The following is a 19058-nucleotide window of genomic DNA, read 5'->3' as shown; positions in this document are numbered from 1 at the left end:
TTGGGTGTGTTCTCTTCTCTTCAAAATTTTTGAAGAGTTTGAGAAGGATTGGCCTTAATTCTTAAATGTTTAATAGAATTCACCAGGGAAACCATCTGGTCCTGGGCTTTTCTTTGTTAGGAGATTTTGATGACTGATTTAAATGCCTTATTTGTTATTGGTCTGTTAAGATTTTTCTATGTCTTTGTGAGCCAGTCTTGATAGGTTGTATGTTTCTAGGAATTTATCCATTTCTTCTAGATTATTCAGTTTGTTGGCATATTGTTCATAGTAGTCACTTATAATCCTTAGTACTTCTGTGCTAACAGTTATAATGTCTCCTCTTCCATTTTGGTTTTATTTATCTGAGTTTCCTCTTTTTTTTTTTCTTAGTCTAACTAAAGATTTGTCAGTTTTGTTTATCTTTTCTAAAAAAAAAAACAAAACAGCTTTGACCTATTGGTCCTTTAGGAGGTAATTAATTTCCACTTATTTGTGAATTTTCCAGCTTCCTTTCTAGTATTAATTTCTGGTTTCATGCCATAGTGGTCATAAAAGATACTTGGTATGGTTTTAACCTTCTTAAATTTGCTAATACTTGTTTTGTGACCTGCCATATGATCTTTCCTGGAGAATGATCCATGTGTACTTGAGAAGGATGGGTACTCTGTTGCTGCTGAATAGAATGTTCTATATGTGTCTGGTAGGTGCATTTGGTCTAAAGTATAGTTTTGGTTCAATATTTCCCTATTGATTTTTCATCTCTTATCTAGTTCTTGTTCTCCATCTGCCCCTTGGACCTAATGCCTTGGGCTTGCTTCCCAGACTCTTGCATGGATTGAGCCTTACATGGCTCCATCTTGAAACCAGCTCTCCTTCTACGGTCTTCAGGTCAAGTTAGAACATCAAGACCTCCATACTTTTAGAGGGAGAGAGAGAAGGTTAAACAATATCATTTCCAAATATTACTAATCCAGGAAGGGAAAAAGAAAGAGAGAGTTCCAGAGGAGCCAAAGAATACTCAAATATATGGTAAAATTGCTGAATTGCATTATCCCTGAAATATCTTCACTTATCCCATCACTCTTCTCACTGTTCAGACTAGACTTTATTTTAGTCTCTCTTGTACCAGAAAAAAAGATGCAGGAACGCCTGTGTGGCTCAATCAATTAAGCATCTGCCTTCAGCTCAGGTCATGATCCCAGGGTCCTGGTATCGAGTCCCGCATCGGACTCCCTGCTCTGCTGGGAACCTGCTTCTCTCTCTGCCTGCCACTCCCCCTGCTTGTATGTTCACATTCTCTCTCTCTCTCCATCAAATAAATAAATAAAATCTTTATAAAAAAAAGATGCAAAGAGAAAGAAAATATGATATTTCAACTAAACTAGAGATACTGATAGCTGAGTGAAATTTTATTTTTCCTTATCTCTGATATTTTGAATTATTAGTCTTAATTCTTCACTTCCCTGTAGTAGTATTGTACATCCATCTCCTTGCAATGGTCTCGTGGTGGATAGCATGTACTTCCCAGTCTCTGGAATTTGGGCTTGGCCTGTGACTTACTTCAGCCAATGAGATGTTATTGACATGATGTGAACAGAGACTTAGGATGTGTTTTCTCTCCTTCATTTATGCTTTTTCATGCCTTGGGTAGCCACAGATCCAAGGTGGAGGAGACCTAGACCCAATCTGCAACTTGGAGTCAAGCCCAACTGAACCCACCATTGATAAGCTAAGCCTCTACCAATCCAGAATCATTTAAACATATTGTTGTGGGGGGGCCTGGCTGGCTAGCTGGCAGAACATGTGACTCTTGATCTCAAGGTTGTAAGTTCAAGCCCCTCATTGGATACAGAGATTACTTAAAAAAATAAAATCTTAAAAATAAATATATCATTGTGGGTGCCTGGGTGGCTCAGTTGGTTAAGCGACTGCCTTCGGCTCAGGTCATGATCCTGGCGTCCCTGGATCGAGTCCCGCATCGGGCTCCCTGCTCGGCAGGGAGTCTGCTTCTCCCTCTGACCCTCCCCCCTCTCATGTGCTCTCTCTCTCTCAAATAAATAAATAAAATCTTTAAAAAAATAAAAATAAAAATAAAAAAATAATAATAATAAAAATAAACATATCATTGTATGCTGCTAAATTACAGTTGGTTTGTTACATGCGTGGTTTTGTCAGTAGCTACGTGATCTACAGCCCTTGGAAAGATAAGAGCCTCCAAACTGGACAAGGGGATAAGAAATGTTGGAGAAAACTTGTTGGGAAAAAAAATAAGGGTTGGATATAAATGGAAGTCTCTCACCATTTTATTGTCCTGCCCTAGGCTGATTCCATGAAAAAGAGGTGGTAAATGAGGGAATCCTCTTTAAATTTAGAGGTTGAAGATTAAAGATGACTTGTGTAGGTCATTTTCAGACAGGGTCTAAGAAGATGTCAAGTCTCATTCAATAATCTCCTGCAACAACACTGTATGATTGCTATACAGGAGATGGCAGAATTCTATTCCCAGGCATTAAAAGGACCAAACCAACACCCTCTCCCACAGCAGTAGTACAGAAAAGCATTTAAATGTCTCCTGTTCTCCCTTTTCCCTGCAGAAGGAAGTGGTCGTCTCTGGGAAAATGAGGTTTTAGAGTCTGGATAAGGAGATGCAGACTAGATATCTAACCAGGGAATTGACAAGTATTCCTGTGGATGCCAACAAGGAATAAAAATATACCAGAGGAGATGCCTTATTTATCAAAGGAGGCCGAGATGAAACTCAAGCCACCATAGCATTCGCCTTTCCTTCTATAGCTTAGTATTATCCTCCAGAAAAGGTTCTGAACTGGAAATGTCTTGGATCACAACACATTGAATTAATTATGGGATAGAAGATGTTACCAGGCCTTAACAGGAACCTTAGCAAATATTCCTCACACTATAATTCCTGTCTGTTAGCCTGTTTCCAGGTCTTTAGTGATCAGGAGAGGCTTCTTCAGTCATTTTAGGGGAAAACAAAGAGTTCTTTCCCATTTTTTTTAGGCTCTATAAGAAAATGCTAGCACAGCATATTATATTTGGAAAAGAGCCAAGAATTTAATATTAACATCACGAGGAAGCCAGAAATTGAAGACTCTGTTGTACTAAATATGATAGCTTCCCCTCCTGAAGAGGCCTTAAGAGATTCACAAACTATATTACACTTAAAAATGCCTAGGCACAGGATCACCCACATAGCAAAGCTGGAAAAGATTAAACTATTTGAAACACACACACAGAATTCATTTTAAAACTATTTTTAAATAATATACTGTGGGTAGACAGGGAAATTTTCAGATTGAGAGATATATCCAGGCTACTGGTATGTATTTTCCTTTACACAATGAGGAAACCAAGGTACTAAGAGATCAGGAGACCTGTCAAGATGATACAGCTAGCAAGGAAAAGAGGAAAGATTCCGACTCTGAATCATTACCCTCTACTGTCTATTATTGCTATAGTTTTTGTATATGTTTCACATTTTAAATAAATAGTATTTTTTCAATTTAAGTCATCTACAACCATGTCATATGAGCAAGAAAACATAGCATCATTAAATAACAATGTGAGCAACATTTTAAACTACACGTGCTTTCATACTTGTAATAGATACGTTCGAGTACATTATTTTGTTTTGTTAACCTACTTATTTTTTCTTTTCTGTCATACCAGAGTTATTTCTGACAATGGTTTTTCTTCATCTAGATTAATCTTCATATTAGTCAGTACTCCTCCTGTATTATTCCCCCCATTCTATCTTTCCCTCCTTCACTCATTTTTAAACATTTTTGACTTCCTAAAATTAGTAAGGCTTAATGCCTCAGAAGATTATCTTTCTACTGAAGTAGTTGGAATCACTGAGATGACTAAATTCATGACCATCCAATGGAATATTTTTGAGAATTGGAGCAATCTTATTAATAATCACCACGTGACAGGGGCGCCTGGGTGGCTCAGTCGGTTAAGCCGCTGCCTTTGGCTCAGGTCATGATCCCAGGGTCCTGGGATCGAGCCCCACATTGGGCTCCCTGCTCAGCGGGGAGCCTGCTTCTCCCTCTCCTTCTGCCTGCCTCTCTGCCTACTTGTTCTTTCTCTGTGTGTGTCAAATAAATAAATAAAATCTTTAAAAAAAAAAAAATAATCACCACGTGACAACAGATATAAAATACACTCTTTGGTGAAAATCTGAGTTTATGTCTACTCGAGAAATCACTGACATGTGAAATGAGCCTTGAAATGAGTACATTTGTTAGACAAAGATGGTGGAGCAGTGTTTCAAACACAGGCGATAGGGTCATGAAAAGCAGAAAAGTCTAATGACTGTTTAGGAAAAGTACAAGAAACTTAGGATGACTAAGATAGAGGCTTTGTGTTCCACTGCAAGAAAAGATAAAGCTGCAGAGCAGTTATTTGTAATCAAATGTAGAGGACTGTGAATGTCAGACTAAGGAATTTGACCTTAGTTTGGTAGAGAGTGAGAGTCATTGAGTGTTCCAGGGAAAGATGACAAAACAAAGTATGGTGAACCAAAGTTTAAATAAAATTAGTCTGGTCATGACAGTCGCTGATGGGTCATGGGATGCAGCTGGAAGCTGGATGAGATGGCTCAGGTGGGAGGTGACATGCTTGACCTAAGAGGTCTAAGACTTGACCATTACAGACTAGAATAATTTAACTTAATTATGTAGTTCAGAGCAATATAAGAAATGTCTTCAATTTGTTTTCAGATTTTTCACAATTTACCTTATTCGCTAATCCTTCATAATCAAATATATCTATTACCACTTCTATCACGTACCTTGACTCAATACTCTTTTATGACACCTTCACATTACCAAATATTCTCTTTGCATAATCTTTAAAATGTCACATCTTTCATAGATCAATTCCTCATTCATAAAATTTCAGAAGGTCCCCTTGCTCTTATGTTGTTCAAACACACTACCCCTATAATAAAGATTATATTTATTATTGAGCAATATCCATTAGCTTGAGTTTTCATAATGCTAACAGAGTTATTTTATTCCTTTATTCATCACTTCAGTGCACAAGTTGTCATTTTGAGAAACTCTGCCTAAGAAAGCAATATTTCTGCTGGAGCACCTGACAGGAAGAGATATTGCTGAAGGAGATATACTTTTCAATTAACAAATGGGAAAATAATATGCTGAGATTTATTCAATTCATTACTCAAAACTTTTATGTCTTACTGATTATGTGCATGTTTTTAGTGCCTGTTAACACTGAATTATTTGGATTTTATATAATTATCTTCTACAAGGTCGAGTCCACGCCTATTTTACAATAGCTATTTGCTATTGTTGATCAGAACATCCTCATAAATATGGTGACAATGATAATTGTGATTTTCCACTGACTTGAGCCTATTCTAACCTATTTACTTTAAAATTTTATTTTATAATTAATTATACTAAATTTTGTGTAATCATTTCCCCTTAAAATATGTTTATTTACCTATAAGCCCAGATGGACTGATGCATTGACCACTCCTTTTATGTATTCCCAGAAGGCCACTTGATAATTTTCTTGGTTGTTTTGCTTTATTTTCTTGCACACTAAAAGTTTTCTCTTGCAAATGGATTTCTAATGTAACATAAATCATTTCTCTGTACCACCATTTCTCCAGAATATGAGATCTTTCAAACAAATTTATTTAATTTAAGTTTACTTGCCACATAAATTTGTTGGCAACAAATTCCTTCCATTGCTTTTCTCAAACAAATCACATAGTGATAACATTTTTATAGATCCTAGTTAAAACAATCTCATAGCATTATAAACTCTTCAAATTTCCTATCAGTCACTCTTGCCAAAAACTCAATTGTAGTTAATAAATACACTCTTAGCTTCTTGACATATGTGTGGTTTTTTAAACTAATCTACTTTTGTCTCAGTTGATAATAGTTTCTACAAATAATTTTAATACTACTATATTCATATGAATAGAGCAGAGGACAGCTATTAAGGTAAAACTGGATTTTCCTTGATGGGATGAATAGTTAATCCCTCTACTACATACTTTTTTAATTTTTGTAGTAAATTATTTTAACTATGTAACATAATTTTGCATAATATACTAGTATCAAAATCTAGTGTATTTGCCTCCTGCCATAGAATATTAATTTATTTTTGATCACATTAAATCTTGGCTTATTTCTCCACTCCTTATGATGTATAGATATCTAGTATCAGTCTATTATTTGAAAAGGATGGAGGCTACTCTGGTAACAAGACCCCAGCATACAGGAAATTGGGTAGAAGATGTCCTACTCCTCTGATCAAATAGATCATCACTGAGATATTGATAGTCCAAATCTAGAGGTCCTTTCAAGAACCCACAACTTTTCCCTCTCGATGCCATATGGACCTTTTGGATCTTTTTCAGAAGATTCAGTCAAAGATGCAAAGTATTGATGTTCCTTTTTTTTTTGGCTAAGAAATATTTTATTTATTTTTTTATTTAAATTCAATTAATTAACATAGAATGTATTATTGGTTTCAGAGGTAGAGGTCAGTGATTCATCAGTCTTATATAATACCCAGTGCTCATTACATCACATGCCCTCCTTAATGCTGTATTGATGTTTCTCTACCAACAAACCACATAGTTATCTTTCCATGAAGATATGAAGATTATGATAGCCCTAAAAACTCCAAAATTCTCATCCCTTCTCAGTAACTGGCAACTCCTTCTCTATTACCAGTACCATGCTATCACTTTGATGCCAAACTCCTGTCTCCCTCCTCAAAGTCTATGATCAGCACCTACACCAGCTATGTTGTCTCAGAAAGCAGTCTTTTCAAGTAAATCATAGATGACTAAGGAGCAAAGAGGAAACGAATGTTGGTATCAGTTACAGTGTGCTCCTGTCCGCAAGATAATGCTAACAATCTGCTCTGCTTCCGCTTGCTTAGCAACGCTTTTCGCTTTTTTTTTTTAAGATTCTATTTATTTATTTGACAGAGAGAGACATAGCGAGAGAGGGAACACAAGCAGGGGGAGGGGCAGAGGGAGAAGCAGGCTTCCCGCGGAGCAGGGAGCCCAATGCGGAGCTTGATCCCAGGACCCTGGGACCATGACCTGAGCTGAAGGCAGAGGTTTAACGACTGAACCACCCAGGTGCCCCGTTAGCAACGTTTCTTAAACCTGATCTCCAAAACTCTCTTCAGCCTTTGCTGAAACTGCCCACTTTAGCCATTTGAACCAAAAGACGTACTGATGTTCAAACACTAGAACTGAACTGTTTTCACTGTAACCTTTATCTAGGTTTGTCAATTATTTTTTTATTTTCTAAAATGTAGTGTAATGAAAAATTTTTTGTTATTACAGTAATTGGACTATTTGAGAAATCCAGTACTAATAGCTTTATTGAAACTTAAAATCTTTAAGAATGGACTTCCTGGAAACAATATTTTTTTGCCAAGACAGTCCAAAATTATCTCAATGAACACAGCTACGAAATTGCAAACTTACAGCTTGTGCTACAATTCCCTAAGATTAAACATCAGGAAATATATATATATATATATATGTGTGTGTGTGTATACGTATATATATTAAATACATGTATTATATATTAAATATATATTGTAATATATTATGTATATATTTGTGTGCATTATATATATTTAATATATACAGTTTCAATACATGATTTTTAAATGAAGTAGTCAATTTTTATAATCATGAATCCTTTACATTTAACATATCATCTCACAAAAGCAAAAATACACCATAACATCTTGGATTTCTAATCAAATGAAGGCAGCACTAATATGTACTTGGTGTATTACAATATTTATTGTTTCTATAAAATCAATTCATTAATTTTATTCTTCATAATTATCTCATTATTCAAATGAGGAAATAAAGGTCCAGAATCAAGGTTAATTACCTTCTGACACTACCCAGCAAATAATTGTGAATAAAAGTAGAACCTTGTTTTTCTGAGTCCAGTCCTCTTTCTATTCTTTATACCAAGAATCATGTGAAAAACTGGAGAAGAGATACTGGATAAGACCATAGATTTCATAGCATTGGACCATGTTATTTTATAAATCCTCCCTTCAAGCATCACTAAACGTGTAGTTCTTGCATACTATTCTATACTCTAAAATGATGATTAGAATGGTAAGCTAAATTTGCTCTCTGATATGGCCAAAGAAAGGCAAACTGCAAAGTATTTCCACATAGTAAAGGCTAAAGGAATGAACAATCCAGGAAAGACCTTAAAATATATGTCAGCAATAAGTGGTAGTACTAGTGTTTGTGATAAAACACTCCCCTTGCCTAGAGTACAGCTCTACCAGAAAATATTCTTAAAGAGTAGTATGTGGACTTTTTAGGGTCTGTAATATCCTGGAACTCTAATTTCATTCTAAATGCAGGAAATTGACTGGTAGATTTGTATAATTAACTATGACAATAGATATAATTTCACGTTGTCTGTTATCTCCAAAAATAACTTTTGATTCATTACAAAGTTATATATAATGTTTGTACTGGAAAATTTTTTCTTTACTCTTAGATATGGGTTTACATGAAACAGTGCTTGGTTCTGTCCTAACAGTAGTCTAGGCAAGTGGAAATCTCCTAGTACCAGCCTGGTAACAAGTGGGTCTGCTCCTAATTAGGAGCCCCCACACACATGCAAAAAACTCTGAATGTGCATGTGAATCACCTGCGGATCTTATTAAAATGTAGATTGTGAAGAAGTCAGTCTAAGGTGGGGCGTGAGACAGTATTTTTACCAAGTTTGTATGATGCTTGCTGCCGGTCTTCAGACCACCCTTGGAGTAGTAAGACTATAGCAAGATCCTAAAAGTAAAGAATTTGAAAGGTCATTTTCAATAAGCTTCTCACAGCACCGTGAATAGAAAATACTTGGAAAGTTCATTGATACTGGGAATTGCAAAGTGTTTGCCAATGCAGCTGCCTTGAATGTATTCTCAGTACAGTGCATTCCACACAGTTGAGGCTAAAGAAATGAATAACCTAGGGATGATCCTAAAACATGGTAGTGATAAATGTTAGAATTAATGCTAGTGATAAAGCACATCTTTGTCTAGAGGATAGCTCCATCCAAACATACTTTAAAAAAATGTAGAGTTTATTTCATTGTATGTCAAACCCAAACCAATGCAAAAATATTCTGCTAAGTTTAATTTGAGGGGAGAAGTCTTTGCACACACTAAGATATGTTTTATTTTTTTTAGATAATAAAAACTGTATACTTTAATATAGCTTTTCTTCTTATAGTCACTCAGAAACTTGAGACATTTTTATTTATTTTAAAATTTTTTTATTAACATATAATGTATTATTTGTTTCAGGGGTACAGGTCTGTGATTCATCAGTCTTACACAATTCACAGCGCTCACCATATTACTTACCCTCTCCAATGTCTATCACCCAGCCACCCCATCCCTCCCACCTCCCTCCACTCCAGCAACCCTTAGTTTGTTTCCTGAGATTAAGAGTCTCTTATGGTTTGTTGAAACTTGAGATATTTTTAAACGTTATCATAGGTATTAATTCTGAAAGAAGTGACAAATATAATTTAATCTTATTGCTTCCTTTAATTTCTATTCTTTTATATCCCTAACACTCTTATTTTGCATTATATTTAACCTTATAAGTGTCTCCAAATAGTTCTAGAGGTAATCAGGAAAAGAAGAGAGGAAAGAGAAAATAACAAAACAAAGAGGGAGAGGGGTATAGGAGAAAGAAAAAAGAAAGGAGAAAAGAAGGGAGGGGAAAAGGGATGGAGCAAGAAAAGGAGGGAGAGAAGAAGGAATCAAGGAAGGGAACAAGGAAAGGAGGAAGAAAGAGGAGGAATGAGGAATGGAAGGAGTAAGTTTTTGACCTTAGAAGATGAGGGACAAGTCTTGTCTTTTCTTTTTCTCTTCTTTTCTTTTGTTTTTCTTTTCCTTTCCTTTCCTTTCTTTTCTTTTCCTCTCTCCTCTCTTTTCTCTCTCTCTCTTTCTTTCTTTGTTTTTTTTTTTTTTTTTTTTTTTTTTGGATTTCTAATTGCTCTAGTGCCATTTCATGAAAATGTTATCTTTTCTCCATTGAGTGCTTTTGCAATGTGTGTCCAAAATCAGTTGTGCATATTAGTGTGGGTCTCTTTCTTGGTCCTCTATTGTATCGCACTGATCTGTCCCTCTGCCAATACCACATGGTTTTGAACTGTAGTCAAGACTATATTCTAAGTCTTAAAAGTAGCATTCCTCGCACTTTATTCTTTCCTTTCGAAGTTGTTTTAGCAATTTAAATTCCTTTGCATTTTCTAACACATTTTAGAATAATCTCATATATAGCTATAAAAATGTCTTTCTGGAATTTTGTTTCATATTGCACGAAACCTGTATATCATTTTTGGGAGGACTGATATCTTTACTATGCTGAGTCTTCCAATCAATAAATAAAGTATGTTTCTCCATTCATTTAGATTTTCTTTGTTTTCTTTCATCAGAGTCTTCTAGCTTTCAGTATATATGACATGTATGTTTTGTTAGAGTTACACCTTAGTATTTCATTTTTTGGGCAATTGCAAATAGTATTGGAATTTTAATTTGGATGTCCACTTGTTAACTAATAGCACATAGAAATACCATTGATTTTTGCAAGTTTACCTTACATCTTTTTTTTTAAAGACTTTATTTATTTATTTGACAGAGAGATACACAGTGAGAGAGGGAACACAAGCAGGTGGAGTGGGAGAGGGAGAAGTAGGCTCCCCGCTGAGCAGGGAGCCCGATGTGGGGCTCGATCCCAGGACCCTGGGATCATGACCTGAGCCGAAGGCAGACACTTAACAACTGAGCCACCCAGGTGCCCCAAGTTTACCTTATATCTTGTGAATATGCTAAACTTACACACTGTAGGTATATTTTTATGCATTCCTTCATATTTTCTACTAAGACCACCAGGTCATATGCAAATATGGTCAGCTTTATTTATTCTTTTCTGATGTATATGGTTTTTTAATTTTATTTTTCTTATCTTTATCATTTTCTTCTTTCTGCCTGCATTGGGTTCATTTTGCTATTTTCTGGGTTCTTGAGGTGGGGACTGAAATTACTGATTTGAGACTTTTCTTCTTTTTTAACATATATAGTTGGTGCTCTGCTGTCTCACAAATTTTGATGTATGGTATTTTCAACATATTTTATTATTTCTCAATGTTCTTAGATTTTTCTCTAGCAAAAAGATTATTTAGAAATGTGTTATTTGGTTTCCAAGTGTTTGGAATTTTTTCTCTTATCCATCTATTATTGTTTTCTGGTTTGATTTCATTGTAGTTGGTGAACAATTTGCACAATATTAATTCTTTTAAATTTGTTGAGGATGGCCATGGATATGGTGTATGTTGGAAAATCTGTGGCACTAGAAAAGAATGTGTTTTCTGCTTTTGCTAGAGAGAGAGTTCTGTAAAAGTTATATTGGTGTGCTGAAACTTTCTAATTTTTGTTTATTTCAAGTGTGTTTGTTATAGTTCACTGAAGCATTCTTATGATGGCTTTTTTAGAATGTTTGTCAGATAATTTTACTATCTCTGTTGTCTCAGTTGTCTTTTTCTTTAGGTTAAGATCTTCCTGGCTCTTAGTATGACAAGTGATTTTTTTTGAAAGCTGGAAAGTTTGGGTATTATGTTCTGAGACTCTAGACCTTTTGTTCTAGCTAGCTTCTGACATTGTCCAGCAGGAGAAAGGATGGTGCTGTCTTCTTACTGCATGTGAGAGTAGAAGTCTAGCTTCTCCACTCCAGTTCTGTTGACTCTTGATACAGATATTCTCCTTACTGTTTAGCAAGGGTGGGAACTCTGGGTTCCAATGAGGCCTCCACTGATACCTCCTAGGCTGTAAGAGAGAGGGATGCATTTGGCTTTCTGGGATACCAGCCTCTTCAGCTCTGAGTCTGTGATACATTAGTTGAAAAGAAAACCAAAGGAATTCACCACTGTGTCCTTCTTTGGGTCTGGACAACCTTCTTCTTTCAACCTCTCTGAGTCATATATTTGTTTTACATATAATATCCAGAGTGTCTACTTGTATTTAATGAGACAAATTTGGTAAAACATGTCTATTTTAACTTCCTGGAAACAGAAACTTTTCTCTCAGTGTAGTTTTAATTTGCCTTTCCCTTGTAATATTTAAGGGCCTTTATTATATCTTTTTTGTGAACTTTTTGCCTACTTTGATAACTAGGATTTTGTCTTGTTATCTTCTTGGTTTATGTCTCTTGCTCACTTTTATAACTGGGCTTTTGTATTTTCCTCAGCTTGTAAGGATTCATTACATATAAAGGATCTTGACCCTTTATGTCTGATATATATTAAAATATTTTCTTCCAGTTTTTTATATGTTTATTGAATTTGGTAGTTATGTGAGGCAAGCTTATTTTTAAAAATTCTTATGTAGTCAAATGTATTAATCTTTCATTTCATCTGGATTATGAATTGTATATGTTTTCTATTGCTGCTGTAACAAATTACCGTAATACAAATTTACTACCTTACGGTTCTGTATGTCAGGGATCAGACATAGATACTCTTATCTATGAGTAAAATCAAGGGATCAACAGGACAGCATTACTTTCTGGAGGCTCTATTCCATTCCCAGCTTCTACAGGTTGTTCATATTCCTTGGTAATGGTCTCTTCCTCCATCTGCATAGCCAGAATGTCAGGTAAAATTCCTGTCACACTTTCTTCTTCCATTATTATCTCTGTCTGATCTAACTGGGAAAGGTTCTCTGCTTTTAAGAATTTATGTGATTATGTTGAGCTTACCCAGATAATCCAGGAAAATCTCTCCACCTCAAAGTCCTCTCCCTAATCACATCTGCAAATTCCCTTTTGCCATGTGAGGTAACATATTCAAAAATTTCAGGAATTAAGGGTGGATATTCTTGGAGGCCATTCTTTGCCTAACATGTGACTCATACCTAAAAAACCCTTTTCTACATCCAGGTTATAGAGGAATTCACCCTTTTTTCCCTCTAATTCTTGTATTAATTTCCTATTGTGACTATAAAAAATTTAGTGACTTAAAACAATACGCATTTATTCTCCTACAGTTTTTGAGGTTCAACATTCAGAATGAGTGTTATTGGGCTAACCAAGATAATTATTAAGTTTATTCCTGATGATTTTACTTTTTTGCATTTGCATTTGCCACTTGCATGGTTATCTCCTGGAATGAAAAAGGCTTACATTACAGGAAATAAGTTCCAATGACATGAATGTTTCAGAGAAGACAATAATAAACTAAGATGCTTGATTTAAAACTGAACTTTGTTTTTTAAAAATATTAGAAAGAATTTTTGTATCAATTTGAAAATTATCCCAAACATGTTTTAAGCAAAATTAAATTAGCAAATTTAAACAATTGTGAAATAAACACAAAAAAGTATTACATGTCTAGAAATTTCAACTTAATGTAAAACACCTTTTTGCTATGTACATATAAGATACAAATGTACATTAAATTACTTACATTAAAATTCATTGCTACTTATTAGTTACATTGCCTATTTAATCTCTAAATAAATTATCTAAATGTGTGTAATTTCATTAAAAATAATCCTCCAAAATAATAGGCATTACATTATCCCATTTTCTAAAAGCATATTATACTTAGTTACTGAAAACCTTCTGTAAGAAATTTTGGTTAGGACTGTAATATTTATATACACTCTCAGATGTCTAAATTAAGTCAGGTATTATGAATTCAAACAACAGATATATTCAAGGGGCAAATTAGTTAATTAATTAAATTATTCCTCTGGGCCTGTATCAATCAATCAATAATGTTTCAGTGTTGTCAAGGTAGAAGTATAGAAAATAATTTACTTAAAAGTTTGTCAACTTGATTTATAACTTTAAATATTTAAACTTATGGTATGTGGGCCTCCATTTATACCCCTGTCCTGGCCTTGTAAATGACAAATGATAAGATATAATGAAAGCAACCTTAGACCAAATTCTTCCATACATACATTTATTTGCAAGCAAGCAAAAACAGTCGTATAATCTGCTCTATAAACTCAGTGAGTTCTGAGAGTTAGACATTCCAGAAAGTGCCTTGAATGAAAAGCTCTCTGAGGAATTTTCAGCACTTTTTCAGGGACAGGATTTTGCTAATCTTCTAATCAGAGTTAGGGCAGAATCATCTGTATGTGGCTTTGCGTAAGACCAAGCAAAATTCTTAGCCTAGGGTATCACCCACTAGATTCTTCTTTCTGTTCATACAAGGGCTGAGCTGCCTGTCTGTTATTTCTAGCCCAGCCAAATGGATTTCTACCATCCCTTATGAAAAAAAGAATCAACTCTCGAAGGCAGATTAAAATAGAATTATTTAAAGCTCCTTTCTGTTAACTCCTGCTGGTGTGTGGATTCATAATTAGAGTTTTTAAAGTGCCACTTATTCACCCCTGAATTATATACTTTTTACCAATGTATTTGCCATCATTATAAATTAAAACTTTTACCCAGCATTCTATATACTGAAACATCATAATGGAAATTAAATATAATGGAAGACACCATTACGAAGGACTCACGCTGGTCTCCCTCAAAGTCCTACAGCAAAACTGAGGCCTGGGAGCCTAGAGCTTCCTGCCTGTCTTCTCCTTCTGCAGTCCCTTGCCCAGTCTGCCAGGTCTAGAACAGAGCCTAGGGAGTTTGAGTCGGAATCTTGGCCAAGGGCCATCTGTAAAACTATCAGAATTGGCTGCCTTTATGTCAACATCAGACTGCTAAAGTATGAGACCATTAAGATCCATCTGTGCTTGCTCTCAACAGAATTCTAAAGACATTCTCAGATTCAGGAATGGAATGTCTGCTGACTTGTACCCTTCTTCACTCTCCTCACTTCCAGGCCGAGAAAAAGTTTTCACGGTCTGAACATCAGACTTTCTTTCTTTTCTTTTTCTTTTTTCTTTCTTTTCCCCTTTCTCTTCTTCTTTTGAGTCAGATTCAGGAGAAACAGAGCTTTATGGGAACATGTCTCTTTCGGAGCCTCCAGGAGTTTGGCTGACGGCCATAATGTCCACGGAAAGCCAGAAAGAATAGCAGTGCATTTGGTTCTCTGCAAAACCTCTTTCCTTCAGATCCCTGCCCTTCCTCCAGGGGCTTTCCTGGCCAGGAGTTACACAAAGGACAGTGAAAAGAATATCAACCCACTGAGCTCAACCCTCACCCCTCTCCACCACTTTTAACTTAGAGCAAATCCCTCTGATCAGAGCAAGGCCTTCTAGGCCAGAGCCTGTGCGAGATGTCAAGAGGGTTGTACCTCATGAGACACGATGAACAAAGAAACAGTACATTTTATCCTTCTGGCCTGGTTGGCTTCCCCAGTGCAGCATTCTCAAGGAAAATATCTAAAACATTCAAAAGAAAAAGAGCACCCTGTATTTTCTTTAACAGTTTTCATCCACACCCTGCTTTCCTATACCCAGATGTCACAAGCTGTGGAGAGCGGTATCAACAGGCATCATTCAAGGACCCCCACCTCCCGGGCGTCCCTTCCCGATCCTGTGCCCAGTGACCCCACCTCCCGGGCGTCCCTTCCCGATCCTGTGCCCAGTGACCCCACCTCCCGGGCGTCCCTTTCCGATCCTGTGCCTGGTGCTTTAACCAGCAGTTGCTCCAGATAATGAATTCTTGGTTCCTCAGACTGGACCTCCTCGGAGGCCCTCTCTTCCATTACTCTGCCTTTGGCTGAGGGCACCTCACACTTGATGGAAACGTTGGCCAGCAATGACTTTGAACCACTCACAGTGTTCTCCGTTGCAGACTTGTTCACACCTCTGAGGCCAGGGATGGAATAACTGATCTGTAAACAGAAGGGGAATGACTGCAAGATCATGGGGTCCAATTACAAGGATTCCACTGTGGAAACGGGGAATGAGAGACATTTAAATCCTGAATTTCATAAAGTCAGATGACGGGTAATGTCCCAAATTTGGGGCTTTGGGGTGTCTTCACCATTGCTTGTGTAGTCTGTGTCTTGTTCCTATTGTTCTACGATGCCAACCACAAAAGAAACATTGCATGCCTCTGCAGCATTCATCCTCCTTTCTCATGTTTCCCCAGGCTCCTGGCTTATCCTGCAATAGTAGGTTAGAGCTGGGGGATTTCCCAGATCAAGAACATTTTCAGGCTTCTTAGCACTGGAATTTCAAGTGTCCAGAGTGGATGCCCCTAAGATAAATAACCCCACCCTCCCTTACCTTTTTTGTTATGGTTCTTAAGAGACAGTACAGATTACACAGCTTAAATGAGGCAAAACAAAAATGGGCACCCATTTTACATTTATAACATGGTAATTTATTATATATATAGATACATGTGCACATGTATCGATGTATCAATGTATCTATCCATCTACCTATCAAATCAGGATTTGGATTACAATTAGTTTGCATAGACTGAGAAGTTTGTATGACTAAGATCCTTTGTGTCCTCGGGGAACTGGAGGGTGTTTTTTTGTAAATGACTCTGTCTCTGTAGCTGGGACTTTAAGTTCTACTACAAAGAACATGACAAGATTATATATATGTCTTGTTTGAAGTGGGTGTAGGCATTGGAGGGACAAAGAAGATGGGGAAAGGTATGTCAACAGGAATCTGAAAAGGAGGAAAGAGAAGCCTATGTACTCAACACCAGTCATGGTATGTAAGAAGGTATAGAAACTGCAGCCAAAACAAAATGTCAAACGTGGGACCAGGTAAAGGATTCCTTCAAGGGACATTATTGTAATATTTGGTCTTCACTGAGCTTGAGTCTCCTTTTACTGACTGTCTAGCCTCCACTCCAGCAAGGAACACACAGCTACATGACTCTGGAGGGTATCAGAGGTGATAATCTCACCTTCACTAATGAATCCCTAACTCCCAATCAAGGGCTTAGCAGAAGTAACATCTGTCTGTGCCAAAAAACTTTGTTTAGACTCAATACAGATAATCCCACAAAGCCCCATGACATCCTTATGCATCAACTGTATAACTAGTATGATGGTGCATTGAGGTTAGGTTTGGAGGACTGAACTAAATAAGCTGAAGACCAATCAGATGGAGGTGATTTGTGATATTTCCACCACACGGGTATAACTTGGAGATGTGTCTCACTCTCCATGAACCTTAGCTCCATAATCTGGCAATGAAACCAGATCTCTGTCCTGATCACATAAATCCCAAAGGATACTCACTTTTTTTTTAACCAAATCCTTAATAGGTCTTAAGAGCTATGTCACTAAGGGACTTCATGAAAATTATGGACTCAGAGTCACCTCAATAATGAACCATTACAAATAATCCAATTTATTCTCCTAAAGGTCCAGCCTTCTCTTGCGTAGGAGTGTAGGAGGAGACCTGAGTGAGAGGTTGGCTTGGCACTATGGTCTAGAAGGCACTGAGAGCCAGACAGAGATTGCGGCTGAGGATATAGAAGGTTTGAGCAAGGCGATAAATTCTGTGGAGAGGAGAGCAAAGCTTCCAGACTCAGAGACAAATTCACATGCAGCCTCAAAGTAAAATTTAGAATATAGAAGAGTAACACTTCAAAATTATTTGTTTTATTGAGTGAGATCTGAGAGACCTTATATTTTATTTCAAAATAACAACAGTCCACAGGGAGAGTTTTGGAACAAAGAATATAATGATTAAAAAAAGAAATCAGGGTACATGACCTCTAAGTATTACTGAAATTGGGGCTATCCTGGAAAATTAATGTATGGTTATAGACAAAGTATTTCTAGTTTCTCTGAAGAAAAGGAACACCTGGGGAATAAATACATCCATGACAATATGAATCCATTTTAATCCAAAATCCATTCTAATTTTATCTAAGAAACCGTAAACCCTTGTTAAAAAAAGAAATATAATTTATAAAATTGCAAAATTTTGTGCAAAGTAGCTAACTTTTCTTCCTATAAATTCATTTACTTCCTTAAAGTGTTTAACTGTTCAGCAATTACAGGATTTTTTTTTTTCTTAAGTAGGCTCCCAGCCCAGCGTAGAGTGCAACACAGGGCTCAAACTCACAACCCTGAGATCAAGACCTGAGCTGCTATCAAGTCTGACACTTAACTGACTGAGCCACCCAAGTACCCGACAGGGATTTTTTTTTTTAATCAAAGAGAAAAATGTTTACATTTCAAATACAAAGGAAAATTTTACATGATTTCTTGGTTGGTCTCTAAATCTCAACCACTCAGCATTGGTTTTCCAAAAATCGTGAGACTTTTCACTGGACAAATTCAGTTAGCTTTGTTCAGAAGCTCCACATCAAAGTAAACCCAACAGAAAATATAAGTGTGAATAACTGCTTAGTAAGCAGCTAACTCTTTCACATGGATAGTTCGATTATTCTCTACACTTATTTTATAAAAAGAAGCTTAATTTATCATTTGTGTTCTTAAACTCGCTTAGCAGGAGCTCTATGAACGGGAAAAAAAAAAATTATTCTTTTCCTTCCAGGGAGGAAAATTCAAATAATGATACATGAAGAGACAGAAATGCAAGTTATAGGGCTGTCACTTTAAGATCTTACAATTTAAATAGTTTTTTTTATATACATTTTTGTTATTTAGAAGTATGTTTGGTTCTATGCATCAGAAAGTTGAATCTACTGTTTAATTATTTTTCCTTCTATAATAGGAAATTCAGAGGTAAATTGCTCAGAATTGGGATGAGGGGACACCATGTAATAAAAGAGGGTCTGATATGTTTTCTCTGTTTTCCTTAGTATGTCGTTTTAATTTGTGTGGTGCAAACCAGCTGTTGCGCATCTAGACATCACACCTGTATCCCAAGATGGAGAAGAGGGAAAGGCAAGAAGATTATCTAACTCTTTCCCTTTATATCAAGCAATAATATAGATTTGACCATCAATGTCATATAATAGTTGCAAAGGAGTATGAGGAAATAATTTTAGTTGGCCGTGTTGTTTGAACAAAAGTCTTTTCAGTAAGGAAGAGGAGAAAATGAATAGGTCACAAGGAATATTTTCCATAACACTTCTTAATATTTTA

At 36.2% G+C, this 19058-nt stretch overlaps 1 protein-coding gene across 1 annotated transcript in view; it reads right to left on the bottom strand.

Moving 5' to 3' along the window:
• Positions 1–12742, bottom strand: part of LOC110592076 (calmodulin-1-like) — an 85645-nt gene extending 72903 nt beyond the window's left edge. The window contains exon 1 of the mRNA XM_044913615.1: positions 12619–12742. Within this exon, the coding sequence (XP_044769550.1) occupies positions 12619–12742 (124 nt within the window). The remainder of the gene's footprint in view (positions 1–12618) is intronic.
• Between the last annotated feature and the right edge of the window lie 6316 nt (positions 12743–19058).

The sequence above is a fragment of the Neomonachus schauinslandi genome, chromosome 3 (assembly GCF_002201575.2).
Source record: "Neomonachus schauinslandi chromosome 3, ASM220157v2, whole genome shotgun sequence".
Taxonomy (NCBI): domain Eukaryota; kingdom Metazoa; phylum Chordata; class Mammalia; order Carnivora; family Phocidae; genus Neomonachus; species Neomonachus schauinslandi.
This window is presented reverse-complemented; position numbering and strand designations above follow the sequence as displayed.